Source organism: Stegostoma tigrinum, chromosome 20 (genome assembly GCF_030684315.1).
Source record: "Stegostoma tigrinum isolate sSteTig4 chromosome 20, sSteTig4.hap1, whole genome shotgun sequence".
Taxonomy (NCBI): domain Eukaryota; kingdom Metazoa; phylum Chordata; class Chondrichthyes; order Orectolobiformes; family Stegostomatidae; genus Stegostoma; species Stegostoma tigrinum.
Genome location: NC_081373.1, coordinates 41,306,675 through 41,323,591, shown reverse-complemented (window position 1 = coordinate 41,323,591; position 16,917 = coordinate 41,306,675). Strand labels below are relative to the sequence as shown.

The window sequence follows — 16,917 nt, the reverse complement described above, 5'->3', positions numbered from 1 at the left end:
ATCCCTTTCCTTTCCTCCCACAACAGTGATAGGACCCCTCGGTCCTTACTTACCACCCCATTATCCTGTATCCAAAAGATTGTAAGAGTGTCGTCTGTCATCTCCAACAGGATGCCACAACCAGTTACACAGTTCCCTCCCCTGTTATTCTGCAGGGACTGTTCATTCTGGTCTAGTCTTCCTCTATTATCAGCATCTTGTCACACCCTCAAGTTAGCTTCCCATGCAATCACAGAAGATGCAATACTTGCCCAGACACCACCTCCCTCCTCATCATCCAAGGCTCTAGATACTCCGTGCAAAAGGAAGCAGTATTTTTCCTACCTTTCATTCAACCTAGCCTACAGTATTCACTGTTCACAATGTGGTCTCCTCTACACTAGGGAGATGAAACACAAACCAGGTGACTACTTTGCAGAGCACCTCCGTTCTGTCTGCAAAAGTGATCTGAAGCTCCCATTTGCCTACCACTTTGACACACCACCATGTTGCCTGGCCAACATTTCCATCATAGACCTGTTGCAGTGTTCCAGCAAGTTTCAGCGCATGCTCAAAGAACATCATCTCATTTGTCAAGTGGTGATCCTGCAGCCACTGAGTTCAACAACTTGAGCCCAATTACATCTTCCAGAGATTTTTTTACCTTCCCACATCCAGTCCTATTGCATCATGGTTTGCTTTCACCACAGGCACCCATTCCAACCTACTCCAAAAACCCATTACCACACTGGATGAACTGTACTCATTTTTTCCTACTTTTCACCCTTATTATCACTAGTTCTGCTTTTCCTCTGTCCTAGTCTGCTATCCACAATTTCCTTGTTTACCTCCCCCTTTCGTACATCTGTTTCTCTCTCTGGTCACCTCACCACTTCCAACTTCAGCTTCAAAATAAATATCATTTCCCCTAGCTACTAACAGTTTGATAAAAAAAGTCACTGGACTCGAAGTGTTAACTTCACTTACTTCCCACAGGTGCAGAGTTTCTAACAATTTCTGTTCTGGTTTCAGAATAATTGTGAATGGAATGAACTTAGATGTGCTTCTGCTTCCCTTTGACATTGGCGAATGACAACAAAGACACCACACCCTCGTTCTCAGATTTTAAAAAAAATGGCATTACTGTTCAAGAATTGAACTGACACGTCCCATCATGCCAAGAGTTGATAGGTCCCCACAATAGCTGCCCTCAGATGACAACTCTGGTGATACCAAGAAGTGATGAAGCACCTTGGCACTAACGAAACTTACAGGCCTCAACAACAGTCCAGCCACAGCTCATAAGACTCGTGCCCAAGAGCTAGCCACATCTCTGGCTAAGCTGTCCCACGCAGCTACAATACTGACATCTATTAACCAGATGTAAAATTACCTAGGTATGTACTATTCACAAAAGGCCAGAACAATTATCACTCCTTTAGTATTCTTTCCTGAGCTATCAGAAATGATTTACTCATCAGTAACCTGCTCAGTAATGCTCTGTCTAGGCTCTGCCAAGGCTACTCAGTTCCAGACTTCATTACAACCCTCGTCCAAACATGAACAAAAGACTAAATTTCAAAAGGTAAAGTGACAGACTAGTTGGAACATCCGTACAGTATTTGCTGGCAAGTATCAAAGATTAGAACATTAGTTAAATTATTGCCTGGCATTTGCAACCCAATGAAAAATTGTTGGAGAATCTAAAAATTTTGCCTTGACTTGCACTGACATTATGACTGCTGAATCCAACACTAAATACTACAGTTTACCACTGACCAGTACTAACCTGGGCCAGCCACCTAAGATACTATGGCTACTTTGGTCGATCAGAAATTGGGAACTGATGCAGTGAAACTTGTGTAGGAACAGAACTTTTGAGATTTCTGTATTTAATTATGGTTGCACTGATATCAGATGTTACTGCGCAAGTTACTCCTTAAAAACAGTGAGTGAACACCAATAGCCACATTGTCAAAAGCTGCAGTAAATCTATAGATGCCAAGTCATTTTCCATTTTATGGACAAAGGGTAATCTGACATTTTACTTCTACCTAAACCTTATAGGATTATATTTTTACACTTATTTTTGAAGCGACAATCTATGACTGAATACTGACTTGCACTGGCAGGAAATCAAAATTGCAAATATAGTTTCAAGATACAAAACGTGAGCACCTTCACAAAACATGAAGCTTGGAAAGCAATTCCGCTGCAGAAATTCAAAGCTGTCTTTTCATTCACAGCTTGTGCTGAATAATTTTCATTCTTGTCTGTCATACAAAAGGGTCAGCTAATTTTTATACACAAGTACCTCAAAAAGTAGAAAGGATGATGTGTAAGTTCCACAAAATAGGCATTTCTTGCTTGTTGTAGGTCAGCCAAATATTTTATTTGTTACAATAAAATGAAACTTCAATGTTGACATTACATCTATGTACATATTTCATATGTTAAAAATTGATTTTCTTACCCTGGATAAGAGGTTGTGCAGTTCATGAGGATGAAGTTTAACTACTTCACCCAACTGTTGAGCTGCTGCTTTTCTTGTTACTGGTGTGGTTCCAGTATCCAGTAAAATAAATAGACGATCAAGCCTGTCAAATGGAAGAAAAAAAAAATTTATAATTTCAAAATTATTTTCGCAATGAATTTACTGTAGTTTGCATACAATCACAAAAATAAATAAATTTGAAGCTTTAAATTTTCCCTTTAGAACATGAGCTCTAGGACAAACAATATGGCAGACTTAGAAGCTGTGACATTAACCAGCGGGTTCTCGTTCTGTTCCTTTGTAGACAAAGCAATGAGTCTGCTTCCCACTCATCTGCCATTAAACAAGGTTGCAATAAAGGTAACAGAAACAGGCAGCCTTTAGGCATCCATGAGTATGCCAGCAACTTAAAAGAATAAGTACCATATTACAACTGAAATTTGTGCCAAGAGATTTCTACTTGAACACTTGCAAAGGAGTCTGCACTACAGCAAGGGCAGCTTCTGGTTTGCAGCTGTCTCATATGATATTACTTTTAAAACTTGATTTAATCTAAAAGGCTAACCCAGCATATGTAATTATTTCATTCTCCAAAATGAACAATGTTACAAATTTGCAAGTAATAGGATTAAACTTTGGGACTAGTTTTTGTTTACAAAAAGGCAGACATAGTCTGGCAATGTATCTTAAATGCAGTTTAACACAAAAAGGAGTCAAGTACCTAGGCTATTGAGTTAGGCGCACCTCCTACTGCCACACTTGAACAGGAAGTTGGTGCTACTAATTTTGTCACTGCGGGCCCACACTACATTTGAAATGGAAGTTAGAACTGGAATCAGACGTAGTAAGCCTGTCATTGCAGCCACTCGTCCACTGCCCTGCCTCCCTTGTCATCTAGCTGACAACCTCCCTTGCTGCCTCACACACCACTGCACTCAGCAAGTGAGGATAGTGGGGGAGGCACTGAAGACTCTGAGCATTCCTTTGCATTGACAACTTTTGTAACTTAATTCAGGCTGCTAAATGAAATAATCTTAAAGTATGAAGCTGTTACACAAATCCTGCAGCATTGCTAATGTCGTCATGGGAGCTGCGAATACATGGATTATGAGTGCTTCTCTGCTGCAAATACATGGATTTATGAGTGCTTCTCTGTAGTCATCTGGACAGTAGTGTGTTTTGTATGCTTGGATGAAATAAAGTCAATGAATTGCAGCGAGATGGATGAAATCACTTGTCCATGAAGCTGCCTACTCACGAATGATCAATACTACTATAGGAGAGCACTAGTAGAGGGAGACTCCAAAAAAGTGGTTGGCCAGACAGCAGAGGAGCAAGAAAGTTGACATATCAGGTCAGGACCCTTCTTCTGCCTGGCCTGCTGTGTTCCTCCAGCTCCACACTTATCTCTAACTCCAATATTTGCAGTTCTTACTATCTCCAAAACGAAGAGGTTGTTGCATTGTTACGATTTCAAACGATAACAACTTAGAGAAATCCAAATTTTGCTGTTAGCTGAAAAGGCTGATGTGATTTCACATTTTGAGCAATTCAAAAGAATTTTCAAAATCTATTAGAGTTAATTTTCCTCAGCCTTAACGAAATGTTTCGTATCTGAAATATTAACTTTTCTCTCCATATTTGCTGCCTGTCCTGAGTATTTCCAACATTTTCTGTTATTAATATCAGGAACAGACTGTACTTGATCCAACAGTAAGTCTTCTTGTGCATGGATCATTTAATAAAACAGAGGGCACCAACTCTTGAGTCTAAGTTACCCAAATCTGTCTTCATTCATGGCATCTAAATATCATTCATACACCTTATTATGGATAACTCAAATAAGCACCATCTGCAGGAAGCTTTCATGATGCATGCTATTTGTTACACAGACGAAGCATAAATAGTTGCACTTGCACCCAAAGCAGAAAAACAGGTTAAGTAACAATGTTTCTTTTTAAAAACACAGAACGGTTCTTCTTGTCTCAAACATTGCACTCCAGTGCAAATAATGCCTATGAATTTGGTCCAAATTCGGGGAAAAGTGGCCTGCAAGAAAATGGTCCATACATGATAAGTATAAGACATCTTTGTAGCTACTGATAACAAGGCGTAGAGCTGGATGAACACAGCAAGCCAAGCAGCAGAGGAGCTGGAAAGTGGACGTTTCGGGCCTAGACCCTTCTTCAGAAATGGGGGGTGGGGGGGAGAAGAGGGGGCACAAGGGGGTTCTGAAATAAATAGGCAGAGAGGGGAAGGCGGAAATATGATGGATAGAGGAGAAGATAGGTGAAAAAAGAGACAAACCGGGCAAAGAGGCAGAGATGGAGCCAGTAGAGCTGAGTCTAGGTGGGGAGGTAGGAAGGAGGTAGGTCAGTCTAGGGAGGACTGTCAGGTCAAGGGGGCTGGACGAGGTTAGTGGGTAGGAGATGGGGGTGAGGCTTGCGGTGGGAGAAGGGCACGAGCTGGGTTGGTTTTGGGATGCAGTAGGGGGAGGGGAGAATTTTGAGGCTTCAGAAGTCCACATTGATACCATTGGGCTGCATGGCTCCCAAGTGGAATAGGAGTTGCTTTTCCTGCAACCTTTGGGCAGCATGGTTGTGGCACTGCAGAACATCAACTCATATTCCGCTTGGGAACCGTGCAGCCCAAGTGGTATTAATGTGGACTTCACAAGCTTCAAAAATTGCCCCCCCCCCCCCCCAACCCTATTTATTTCAGAACCCCTTCCCCTCCCCCATTTCTGAAGAAGGGTCTAGGCCTGAAACACCAGCCTTCCTCCTCCTCTGATGCTGCTTGGCCTGCAGTGTTTATCCAGCTCTACACCTTGTTATCTCAGATTCTCCAGCATCTGCAGTTCCTGCTGTCTTCATAGCTATTGGGTAGGCACAGTTAAGGATGAGTCAAAAAGGAAGATATCACCAGTTCTTAAATTAAACTAGTGCTTCATGGCTAAATTAGTTTTTGAAAATAACATTCATGCTCTTAATGATTTCACTAAATTAATGCATGTGGAATCTTGCTAAAAGTTTAAATAGCATATAGAAATCTATTCTAGATCAAATCGTGGTCAGTACTGTCATTTGTGACAGGATAGAAAACATTCTTCTCAGTACCAGAATTCATTGTTTGCATTAGAATGTTAGCCTCGGTTGTGTTGCAAGCCTCAATCCAGGATTTCATCAAATGATACTAAACAATTTTTCTGTGGCAGTTTTAAGGGATAGCAGTAAATTCAAAGCTAAAAATTTTAACAACTTTTTGAAAGTTAAGTTCCTGATTATCTAATAAAAGTGAACGTAAAAAGATTACGTGACCTTTGAAGCGGGACAAGCTGTTTTTGACCAGGGCCTGGCTAACAGTTATCCCTCAATGCATATCAACAAAAAAAAATTATTTAGCCATTTATCTGATTTGTTGATTTTGGCATCTTGATGACATCAGACTGGTTACAACACCTTTCTATAAAACAATGACTAAAGTTTAAGAAATAATTTCTGGCCTGTCGAAGAAACATGAGACTCCATGCAAATACAAGGGATTTCTTGAAATGCAACTGATATAGGACTATTATTACAGATTCCTTTACTTTGCCCTACTCCAGTTCCCACAAATGGCAAAATTAAGGTTATATTATCTGATTTTATTTGTTGCTTTTAAAAGTTAAAGTGGTGATTGACGTAACGTATATGATAAAGGGTTTCCAACTAATTTTTGGAACTTTTAGAAAATTGCACTACAAGCAAAAATGACCATGACTGTAAAAATACAAGAAAATGTCAATTCTGAAACAGGCTTAAATTTGTACTTTCAAGTAGATAAATGCTAAAAAAATTCTTTCCTAGACAGCTAACATATCAGGCATGAGATGAAAAATTATCAAATTGGTGTCCTCTTCCTCTACCACCAACTAAAAGTATATTAAGAAGTTCTCACGAAATTGTAACTTCCACTTTTTCAACATCAGCTTTTTTTGAAGCTGCAACAGCCTAAAGTGAAATTTCTTAAATACCACATTACATGAAGAGCTATCAAGTTCAAAACCGTTAACTTAAAAAAAGCTAAGAATATTGGCTGAAAGGAAGAAGATAAGATGTATTTGTCAGAGGTGTTATGTTCTAATTGTGGTAAGGAGGTGGGAGGGGCAAGGTGATGAGGGTAGGTCAAATATCCATGCTGGAATGATAATGGCTTATAACTTGCATCAATAACCAATTCCAACGAAAAGCTGGATGCATTTTGCACAGTAATGGAAACCAAAAAAAGGCCCAAAACTATGAAAATATTGAAAATATGTAAGTAAAGCAGATGAATGAGACATTTCAGTGTCAAGTGCAAGATGTTCGATGAAGAAGAAATTGTTGGCACTCCCAGAAAAAAAACTTTCCCAAATTCACAGAATATTGCCTTTCAACATTTGAATTGTCTAGACTTAGGCTTGCTGTGTGCCACGATGCACTAGACCTCACTGTACAAATAGCCACAAATGCCTCAGTGTTCCTTATCACAAAGTTTGTGATCAGACAACCAGCTTTTCCCTTCATTCAGTCTACTGGGCCAAAATGTTGTCCAATATTCCACATTGGCCGAGACCTTTAATCCTTTGCGAGCTTTCTTCCTACCGCTACTTTGAGAACAACGCATCACACGAGACCCACCTCCTGCTTGCTTATGCCTACCTGCACTAAGCTACTGGCCACTGAACATCCTCTTCCTGCTTCCACATTGGCTGATATTGTTAACTGTTCTCTCTCCCACTTTCAAACTTGACAATATCACTCTTCTCCTCAACTCCACCATTATATACTGTTAACTTCTTCCTTATTTCTCTCAAAGTCTTAAACATGGTGTTGTCTCCCAAATATATGATTAGCATTCCAAAACTTCCACATTGAAATCCCTCCAATCAGGTTCCTGCTGCTCCCACAGCACTAAAACTACTCTCAACATCAAAAATAACTTCTTATGCAACACTAAAAAAAAAACTCTCTCTCTCCATTCTTCTCTTTAACACCATTTGACCACACCAAATTCCTCCAACCCTTCCCACTGCATCCAACATTGAAAGGCAGCATTCAGCAGACCCATTCTCATCTATCCAATTAAGGCCAGCAGATCATCTGTGATGACATCACTTCTTACTCCCACATCATAACATCTGCAGTCTCTAAGGATCTATCCTCAACTGTCATCTATGGGCTAAATAAAAAGAAAATAAAAAAAACTGTGGATGCTGGAAACCAGAAACAAAAATAGAAATTGCTGGAAAAATTCAGCTGGCATGGCAGCATTTGTGGAGAGTAATCAGACTTAAAGTAAAGTATCAGGTCCAGTGACTCTTCTGAGCAGATGGTAACTAGGAAAAATTTTATTTTTAAATGCATGAGATAGGGTAGGGAGAGAGATCAAGAAGTAAACGATAGGTGGAAATATAGCCCAAAGTGAGAAGAGAGAAGAACAGGTGGAGAGACGAAGGAATGGATAACAGTCGGCCTAAGAGAACAAATGGCTATCAATGGGGCCGATGAGTAGCTACCATTGGGTTCTGTGTAATAGCAGACCATGTGATAACAAGTCAATACGGTGTGTAGCTGGAGGAACAGAGCAGGAGAGTCAACATTTAGGGTCAGGGCCCTTCATAAGTCTTGACCCAAACCATCGCCTCTCCTTCTCCTCTGATGCTGCCTAACCCGCGTTCCTCCAGCTCCACACTGTACCAAATTGGACTCCATCATCTACAATTCTTGTTCTCTTCATGTGCTAAGGCGGCCTGGTGTATGGGGGTTGGGGTAAGGATACGGGAGATAGTGCCTTAAGCTCTAAAGTTCTTGAACTTGATATTGAGTCCGGAAGACTGTAGAGTCCCCAAGTGGAAAATGAGGTGTCATTCTTCCAGCTTGCACTGAGCTTTGCTGGAGCACCGAGACAGAGATGTTGGCCAGAGAACAAGGCGGAGTGCTGAAGTGGCAGATAACTGAAAGCTCAGGGTCTTTTCCAGCTGACATAACATGGGTTTTCTGTGAAGCAGTTACCCAGTCTATGCTTTGTTTCCCCACTGTAGATGAGACCACATTATGAGCGGCAAATGCAGAGGTCTAGGTTGACTGAAGTTCAGGTAAAGCACTCCTTTACCTGGAAGGTACATTTGGGCCCTTGGATATTATCATCTATATGCTGCCCTTCACTTCAACAATGTCATCTAAAAACACAGCATCAATTCTTAGAAGCACACTGACAATATCTACCTTCATCTCACATATCATCCCACTTGACCCCTCACTGATCTCCAAACTGTCTGACTGCACATCTGACATTTGATATTTAATCTCCTCCATTAACTATATATTACTAGCATGGATTTGACCTTGTGTGTTAAACCATGGCTGAACCTTACTGTTGACCATTCACAGTAAGGAGTTACTGACCACATCTCAGGTACAGTTGAGTGTGCAATTTACATCACTATTATAAGAAACTACACAGTGGCTTATATTAAAAAAAAGGCAGAGAGGTTAAGGATTTTCAAAGATTTTCACAGATACACAAATCAGAGTGGTGACATCTTCCAAACTGTGACAGGTTTTGACAAGAGTGGATACAGGCAGAATCTGTGAAAGAATGTAACTAGACAGCATCAATAAGTGACAATTACCAACAAATCCAGGAAGGAATTCTGAAACAAAAAATCTAGAAAAAAATAACAATGTGGAACCTTTACCAAAGGGAGTGGTTGAGGAGAATAGTATTGATTTACTTAAAAAGAGAAACTAGACAAGCTTTTGAGGGAGAAGAGGATTCTTATGATGGCAGATTTTAAAAAAGATGGGAGGTGGTTCAAACACAGCACGAACACCAGCATGGGATGGATGGGCTACGTGGCTTATTTCAGTGCCATACTGATTGCCAAGGCTGCCTATTTACATCTTTGTAATATTGCCAGACTCCTCAACTACTGAAACCCTTTCTTTGCTACTTGAAGCCTGTACTATTCCAATATAACACTGGCCAACCTTCAACTGTTTACCGTTGTTAAAAACAGAAGGTAGAAAGAAAAAGGTCTGCTGTGTGTTTTAACTCATACCAAACCCTGTTCACCTATCACCCACACAATGACTGGCATACACCAATTCCTGTTTAAAAAGACCCAATTTAAAATTGCTGTTCTTGTTTTTAGATCCTACCACATCATTGACTCACTATGATCGCGTCTATAAGCCTTCAACACACCTACACTCCTCCATCCCTGAAGTCTCAAGTATCCCTGTTTTTCATCACTACACCATTGGTGCCCAACACCCTGCAATTCCCTTCCTACTTCTCTCTGTCTTGCCCTTTTCTCCTTTAAAATATTCCATAAAGGCTACTTGTCCAACCAAGTTTTTGTCCTACAACCATCCAAAATATTTAAAACAAAATTTGACAAAACGTTGAATAAAAGCTTCACAAGAGCATAATGTTGGTGACTACCTAAGTGAAAGCTGTTGACACTCAAGTTGCATGATTACTGTTAAAAATATATAAAGAGATGAAGTTGAAGTTGATAAAGACAAGAACCAACAATGCCAAAAACAAAATACAAGTCAGAGGGAGTGCTCCAGTCAGCTCACACTTGACGTACTGATAAAGGTTCGATCTGAAACCCTAGTCTGACTATTCTCCCCACAGATGCTGCAGAAGCTGTCCAATATATTTTTTTTTAAAAAATGCTTCATACCCTTCAGTACAGTGTCCCCTTCTGGTCACGAAAATACAAGTTAGCCGCAAAAGATTTATCCCTAGTTTCCCAGAAAGCTGGAAGGACGAATTCTGGGTTTATCAGCTTCGAATCCGAGAGGCATTCTCAGAGATCGAACCAAGTTCGGCCAAATATGTAGTTTATCTCTTTAAATTTAAACATGGTAATGATCCTTCATTATAAGCGATACCAAAGCATATGTATACGAACAGATGTTGGATCACTTTGTAATCCGTACGTGTACATGAAACAAAAAGACTATAATTATACACTATATGTCTTAATAACTGGAGATAATCCAACTTGCTCACGATTCGGTACGTGTCAAGATAGACGAAATGTAAGCTAGTATGTCCAAATATCGTTTTGCCATTTTAAAATTTACTGCATATGCCTTGTGGATGAAGAAAATTTAAACTCACTAAGGCAGTTCCTGGATCACAAGTAGTAAACATTTTCCACTGGCCTAGCCATCACTCGTCATTGAGCTAGCATAGGCCTCAACGATGTGCGATTTAACAACCGCACTTGGAATAGACGCCCAAAAAGTTTCACAACCATTCAAAAAGGCCAAGATCAACTGTAACACTCAATCTGATTCATTATTTACCATCGAAAAGCAGATCCCACACCATTCAAACTATCCCCCTGTCACTCGGTTAGAAATAAATGGGCCTTTTTGACCACCCTTCTTGGTTTTGTTTTACTATGAAGGACTGAAACACATCACTAACCTCGATACTGCCATGAAGAATCTCTGGCACAAAATTTGTCTCACTCTCTGTGTTGAACAATATTTGCGGCTTTACTCCACTATTATCTCGGCCAATGGTGGCCCGCGATCACCAAGTCGGAGCAGCAAACGCCGAGGCCGCGGCGTTGTCAACCGTGAGAGGGGATTTAATTCATCGCTTCGTCGCCGGAAACCAAAAACCCTTTAATTACACTCAGCGATAAGTACCCGACGGTCATTTACCGATCGGTTTTCAACACGTAACAACCAGTTAGCCCTCGGGGCGCCACCGAAAAACAGATCGCGTATAAAACTGAAGAAAATCAAGTTTTTTACGAACAGGAAAGCGCTTCTCCGCGCGTGCATTTATATGAGGAGCCATCTTGCATTTATTGTCACCAAAATGCATCCTCCCGCCTGATTGGCTCCTCCGGCTTCCCGCAGCCAATCGCAATCGGGCTCTTTGCGCTCCGGCCTCTTGGTGCGGGTGGAGAAGCGCTTCCTGCTGGAGGTACTGTTTCAGGCTTTATCTCGGCCGTTCTCAACAGTCTGTCAGATAGAGGATGGGACGAGTGGACCATTTATTTCGAGAAGCACCCGGGAAATTTAGGAGAAAATAACGTGGTATTGAGGTTTCCCTTCAGGACTCTACTCGATTCTGCCCTCCCCAGAAATTGTGATTTACACGCTCAAAGTTAATTGAAGCGTCCACCTTCAACGGTTTCAAAGGAAAAACTGTAAAACTGGAACCAATTGAAATCTTTGATAATGGGGACTGCAGATGCTGGAGAATCCAAGATAATGAAATGTGAGGCTGGATGAACACAGCAGGCCCAGCAGCATCTGTGCTCCTGAGATGCTGCTGGGCCTGCTGTGTTCATCCAGCCTCACATTTCATTATCACCGATTGAAATCTATATGATCTGCTGTAATTTTTTCCCTTTCTTCCGATCCTGTTGTCGTCCCGGCTCCACGCGCGCTACCCCGCAGCAAATCCGTTAATAATGTATTGTGTCAAGATGTACTTCCTGTCGTCTTACCTTAAACTCCCATGCTTAAACTATCATGCATATTGTCTAAACTCGTCAGTGTGTAATACTTTCTTTACCGTGGCGGCGTCACACGTAGTTGGCAACAAACGTGTACCTGCGGTGATATAGGTATTCATAGGAATTTATAAAAATAAGGGCATTGATTTTTGTCTTAATGAAAATTGAAATTTAATTGAATTTATCATGTCATTTTCAATTATTTAGATCACAAACACACAAAGAAGTTTAATTGAACCCATCTAAAACTGCTTTGGCGTCAACTCGAATATTGTATCAGAGACAATAAGAACTGCAGGTGCTGGAGAATCCGAGATAACAAGGTGCGGAGCTGGATGAACACAGCAGGCCAAGCAGCATCAGAGGAGCAGGAAGGCTGACGTTTCAGGCCTAGACCCTTCATCAGAAACATGTTTCAAGGCCGAAGAGATTACAAGAGAGTTGCCGAAACGTCAGCCTTCCTGCTCCTAAGATGCTGCTTGGCTTGCTGCGTTCATTCAGCTCCACACCTTGTTAACTCAAATATTGTGCTCACTTCCGGGGCACGACCCTTTAAAAAATATTTGAATGCATTAGGAAGACTGCAGAAAAGATTTGAGGGACTGTTTCCTGAAATAAGAAACAGGACTTTCTTCTTGGAGAAGAGATGGATGAGTCAAGATGTGATACAGGTATTTGAAATTGTGACGGACATAAAGTAAATATGGAGTAAAACCTTACACAGTGAATGGTTGGAGGCAGACTCAATCATGGCATTCAAATGGGAATTGGATCATTACCTGAATAATAAAAATTGGCATAGCTAAGAGGGAAAAGGCAGGGGGCGCAATTAAGTAACTTCCTCCTGTCAATGGGGATCATGGACTGAACAGATTGAATTACCTCCTCCTGTGCTATAGACCATAAGACAAAGGAGAATTTGGCCATTCATACTGCTTCTCCATTCAATCACGGCTGATATGTTTCATTCTTGTAACCTTTGATTGCTTTACTAATCAACAACTTATCTGTCTTAAACGCACAATTTTTCCTCCTCGGCCTTCTATGGCAGTGGGTTCCACAGATTCACCACCTTTTGACAAAATTCATCCGCATTTCAATTTAAAGAGTTGACCCTTCACTCTGAGGCTGTGACCTTGAGCCTTTGTCTCTCCTGCTGGTGGAAACATGTTTACATCCCCTCTCTTTGGGCCTCTCAGTCTGCTTTTAAACTCCATAGTGTTTGTATCTAGAGACCTGCATCATTTTCATAAACCTCCTCTGGGCCCCTCCACGGCCAGCACATCCTTAGATGGGTGACCCAAAACTACTCCCAATATTTCAAATGAGGCCTGGCATCCTTATACAGCCTTATACAGTACAAAATGAATGGTAATATTACATTTGCCTTCTGAACTTCCAACTAAACCTGCATGTTAACTTGGAGATCTGAAAAGGGAGGAATTTAAGAGAATCCTGAGCTAGGACTTCCAAAAGTTTTCCTATTTAGAAAGCAGCTGCCTTCTTTCCAAATTGCATGCCTCACACTTTCCTATTCTGTATTCCATCTGCCATTTTGCTCACTCCTAGCTTGTCCAAGTCTTTCTGCAGCCTCCCCACCTCATCAATACTATCTGTTCTCCACCTATCTTTGTGTCATTTGCAAATTTAGCAAAAGTGCCCTATTTATAGAATCCCTGCAGTGCGGAAACAGGCCCTTTGGCCCAACAAGTCCACACTGACCATTGGAGCATGCCACCCAGACCCATCCAAGCTACACATCCCCGAACACTATGGGAAATTTAGCCAAACCACCTAATCTGCATATCTTTGGATTGTGAGAGGAAACCCACACAGACATGGGGAGAACGTGCTAACTCCACACACAGTTGCCTGAGGGTGGAATTGAATGCGGGCCCCTGGTGCTGTGAGGTAGCAGTGCTAACTATTGAGCCACCATGCCACCCCACTACACTTGTCACTGCCCGCCATCCTTAAAGAGACCCCTTTATCCCCACTCTGCCAGTCAGCCAATCCTCTACCCATGCCAGCACCTTGCCTCTAACGTGGACTCGTTATTTAGCAGCCTCCTGGGTAGGCACCTTTTTAAAGACATTCTGGAAATCCAAATGAATCATGTCTACTAGTACCTTTATATCTAAATTGCTCATTACCTCCTCCGAAGGAATTTCATTCTGTTCTTGCCTCCTAACTCAGTTTTACCCAATTCCTGCAAGTAGTGTCAGGGAATTGACTAGTGTATAATAGTTTTGTAGTTTAATTTACTTGTGAAAAGCATATGAAACAGCAACAAATCATAACTGAAGAGGTGAGATAAAGGTAGAGAATTTAGAAACCAAAAAGCAAGGAAAGGTGGTAATAAACTGCCAATAAGAAACAACATTAGAACTTATAAAACAATAAGTTTTCAAATAAAATATATAGATAAAGTGCCAATAAAAGATGAGATGAACCAATTGATTCACTCAGATATCTTTCAAGAACTTCATCACTCCACCTCAGTAGCTAAATTGGTAATATCCAAAGCAAAACCATATATAATTCACAATCAAATCAACTTTACCCATCTTTTATTATCTGGTGTTGCTTATTGGCCTGTCAGTCTGCAAAGCCTACATTTCTATGGATGTTTTGCCCCATGGCAGTCAATATGGTATGTGGGCAGATAGGTAGGTAACCTCCAAAATAAACAGGAGATTGATGTTTCTAAGGATTGTTTCAGTTGAGTTTCACATTTGACTATTAACCCTGTAGAACTGGATGAACACAGCAGGCCAAGCAGCATCAGTGCAGCAGAAAGGCTGACGTTTCTGGCCTAGACCCTTCTTCAGAAATTGGGGAGGGTAAGGGGGTTCTGAAATAAATAGGGGGAGGAGGAGGCGGAAATAAGATGGATAGAGGAGAAGATAGGTGGAGAGGAGACAGACAGGTCAAAGAGACGGGGATGGAGCCAGTAAAGGTGAGTGGTAGGTGGGGAGGTAGGGAGGAAATAGGTCAGGCCACGGGGGCGGGATGAGGTTAGTAGGTAGGAGATGGGGTTGGGTCTGGGGGCTAGGTGGGAGGAAGGTCAGGTTAGGAGGTGGGGACAAGCTGGGCTGGTATTGGGATGCTGTTGGGGGGGGGGCAAGGGGAGATTTTGAAGCTTGTGAAGTCCACATTGATACCATTGGGCTGCGGGGTTCCCAAACAGAATCCGAGTTGCTGTTCCTGCAACCTTCGGGTAGCATTGTTGTGGCACTGCAGGAGGCACAGGATGGACATGTCGTCTGAGGAATGGGAGGGGGAGTTAAAATGGTTCGCAATTGGGAGGTGCAGTTGTTTACCACCATCTCCAACCTACTAACCTCATCCCATCCCCCTTGACCTGTCCGTTCTCCCTACCTCCCCACCTACACTCACCTTTACTGGCTCCATCCCTGCCTCTTTGACACGTCTGTCTCCTCCCCGTCTATCTTCTCCTCTATCCATCTTCTATCCGCCTCCCCCTCTCTCCCTATTTATTTCAGAATCCTCTTCCCCTCCCCCATTTCTGAAGAAGGGTCTAGGCCTGAAACGTCAGCCTTCTTGCTCTTCTGATGCTGCTTGGTCTGCTGTGTTCATCCAGCTCTACACCTGTTTATCTCAAATTCTCCAACAGCTGCAGTTGCTACTATCTGTGACAATTAACCCTTTTCTGTTTGGTTCGGAAAAGAAGTTTCTCTCTCAACAAGACATCATTTGTAGGCTTAGGTTTTAATTTGAACCACCTAACCTGAACAGCCATCTGGTGACGGCAGGAGAATATAGTGCAGGCAAAACTGTGGAGTTCATTGCAAGGAGAGATTTGAACAAGATAATGTAGAAATGCATAAAAACAAATAGATATGCAGTATGCGATCACTAAATTCTTGTGCACAAGTACAAGTAATCAGAAAAGTTCGAGAAGTGTTGTTCTTATACTTGTCAGTTGGAATACAAAAGAATGGGGAATTATTAAGCACTTATACACAGCCTTTGCCATAACCTGACTGGACTACCGCAAGCAGTGTGGCACACCTTAGGAAATATATTTATTGACATTGGATTGGAGTGGGAACCACGTATAATGCAGATTCTTTAGAACATAATTTAATTGTTTAATGTCAGTCAATGTAAATTTTATTATTATCCCTTTCAGCTCCAACAGCTATGGGATCACTGATATTTTTTAAATTCCAGATGTTTATTCATTTAAATTCACCCAGCTCACATGGTGGAATGAGTGTCCCTGGATCACTAATTCAATAAACACTCCTATGCTACTGTGCTAATCTCATACATGAAAACATACGGAAGGTTGATCCAATAGACAACTGCACTTCAGTTTGCAATTACTTCATCTGCCTTACCACTAAAGTACATACTGATAAGGGAAACAAGTTATGTATAGTCCCTTGAACTTAAGTGCAACACTACCACACTTCTGAACAGCACCGCAGATATAAAAATTCATTTGAAGAATAGCTTTCAGATGTCAGTCTTTAAGAACTATGTATTCCCTTTCCTAGCAATCACGCTAGCATTTCTAATCAACGTTTTATATTCTATATATTCAGTTCCTACTCATTCACCTGTTTCCAAGACTAAGTTCAGACAAAAAACGGAATTCAAATTTTCTGATTACTAAACTTAGTATTGTCTGCGTTACTGCTAGGACTTAGTAACCAAAACACAATTATAGTTTTAAAAGTGTAGCCTGGTTCAGTTTCAGAAAGGCATTAGATCTTTGGGGGTGTAAGAGTTAACCTATGAAAAAATATTGAAGGGGAAGTGCAAGTCAGGAATAGGTTTATGGTACAGTTGCCCAACTTCTTCAAAATCGTGGCTTCTCACTGTGTTGAATACACTGTTTAGGTTATTGACACATTAGCACTGATGAAGTACGGAGTACATTTATTTCATTTGTCAG

The 16,917-nt window shown here is 41.3% G+C and overlaps 1 protein-coding gene across 2 annotated transcripts in view; it reads right to left on the bottom strand.

Moving 5' to 3' along the window:
- btaf1 (BTAF1 RNA polymerase II, B-TFIID transcription factor-associated) overlaps nucleotides 1-11,323 on the bottom strand; it is a 113,574-nt gene extending 102,251 nt beyond the window's left edge. For both annotated transcript variants that reach the window (XM_059653119.1, XM_059653120.1), the window contains exons 1-2: nucleotides 10,943-11,323; nucleotides 2,453-2,576 (exon numbers count right to left, since the gene is read on the bottom strand). In XM_059653119.1, coding sequence (XP_059509102.1) covers nucleotides 2,453-2,576; nucleotides 10,943-10,956 — 138 coding nt within the window. In that variant the 5' untranslated portion in view covers nucleotides 10,957-11,323. The remainder of the gene's footprint in view (nucleotides 1-2,452; nucleotides 2,577-10,942) is intronic.
- Nucleotides 11,324-16,917: the final 5,594 nt, after the last annotated feature.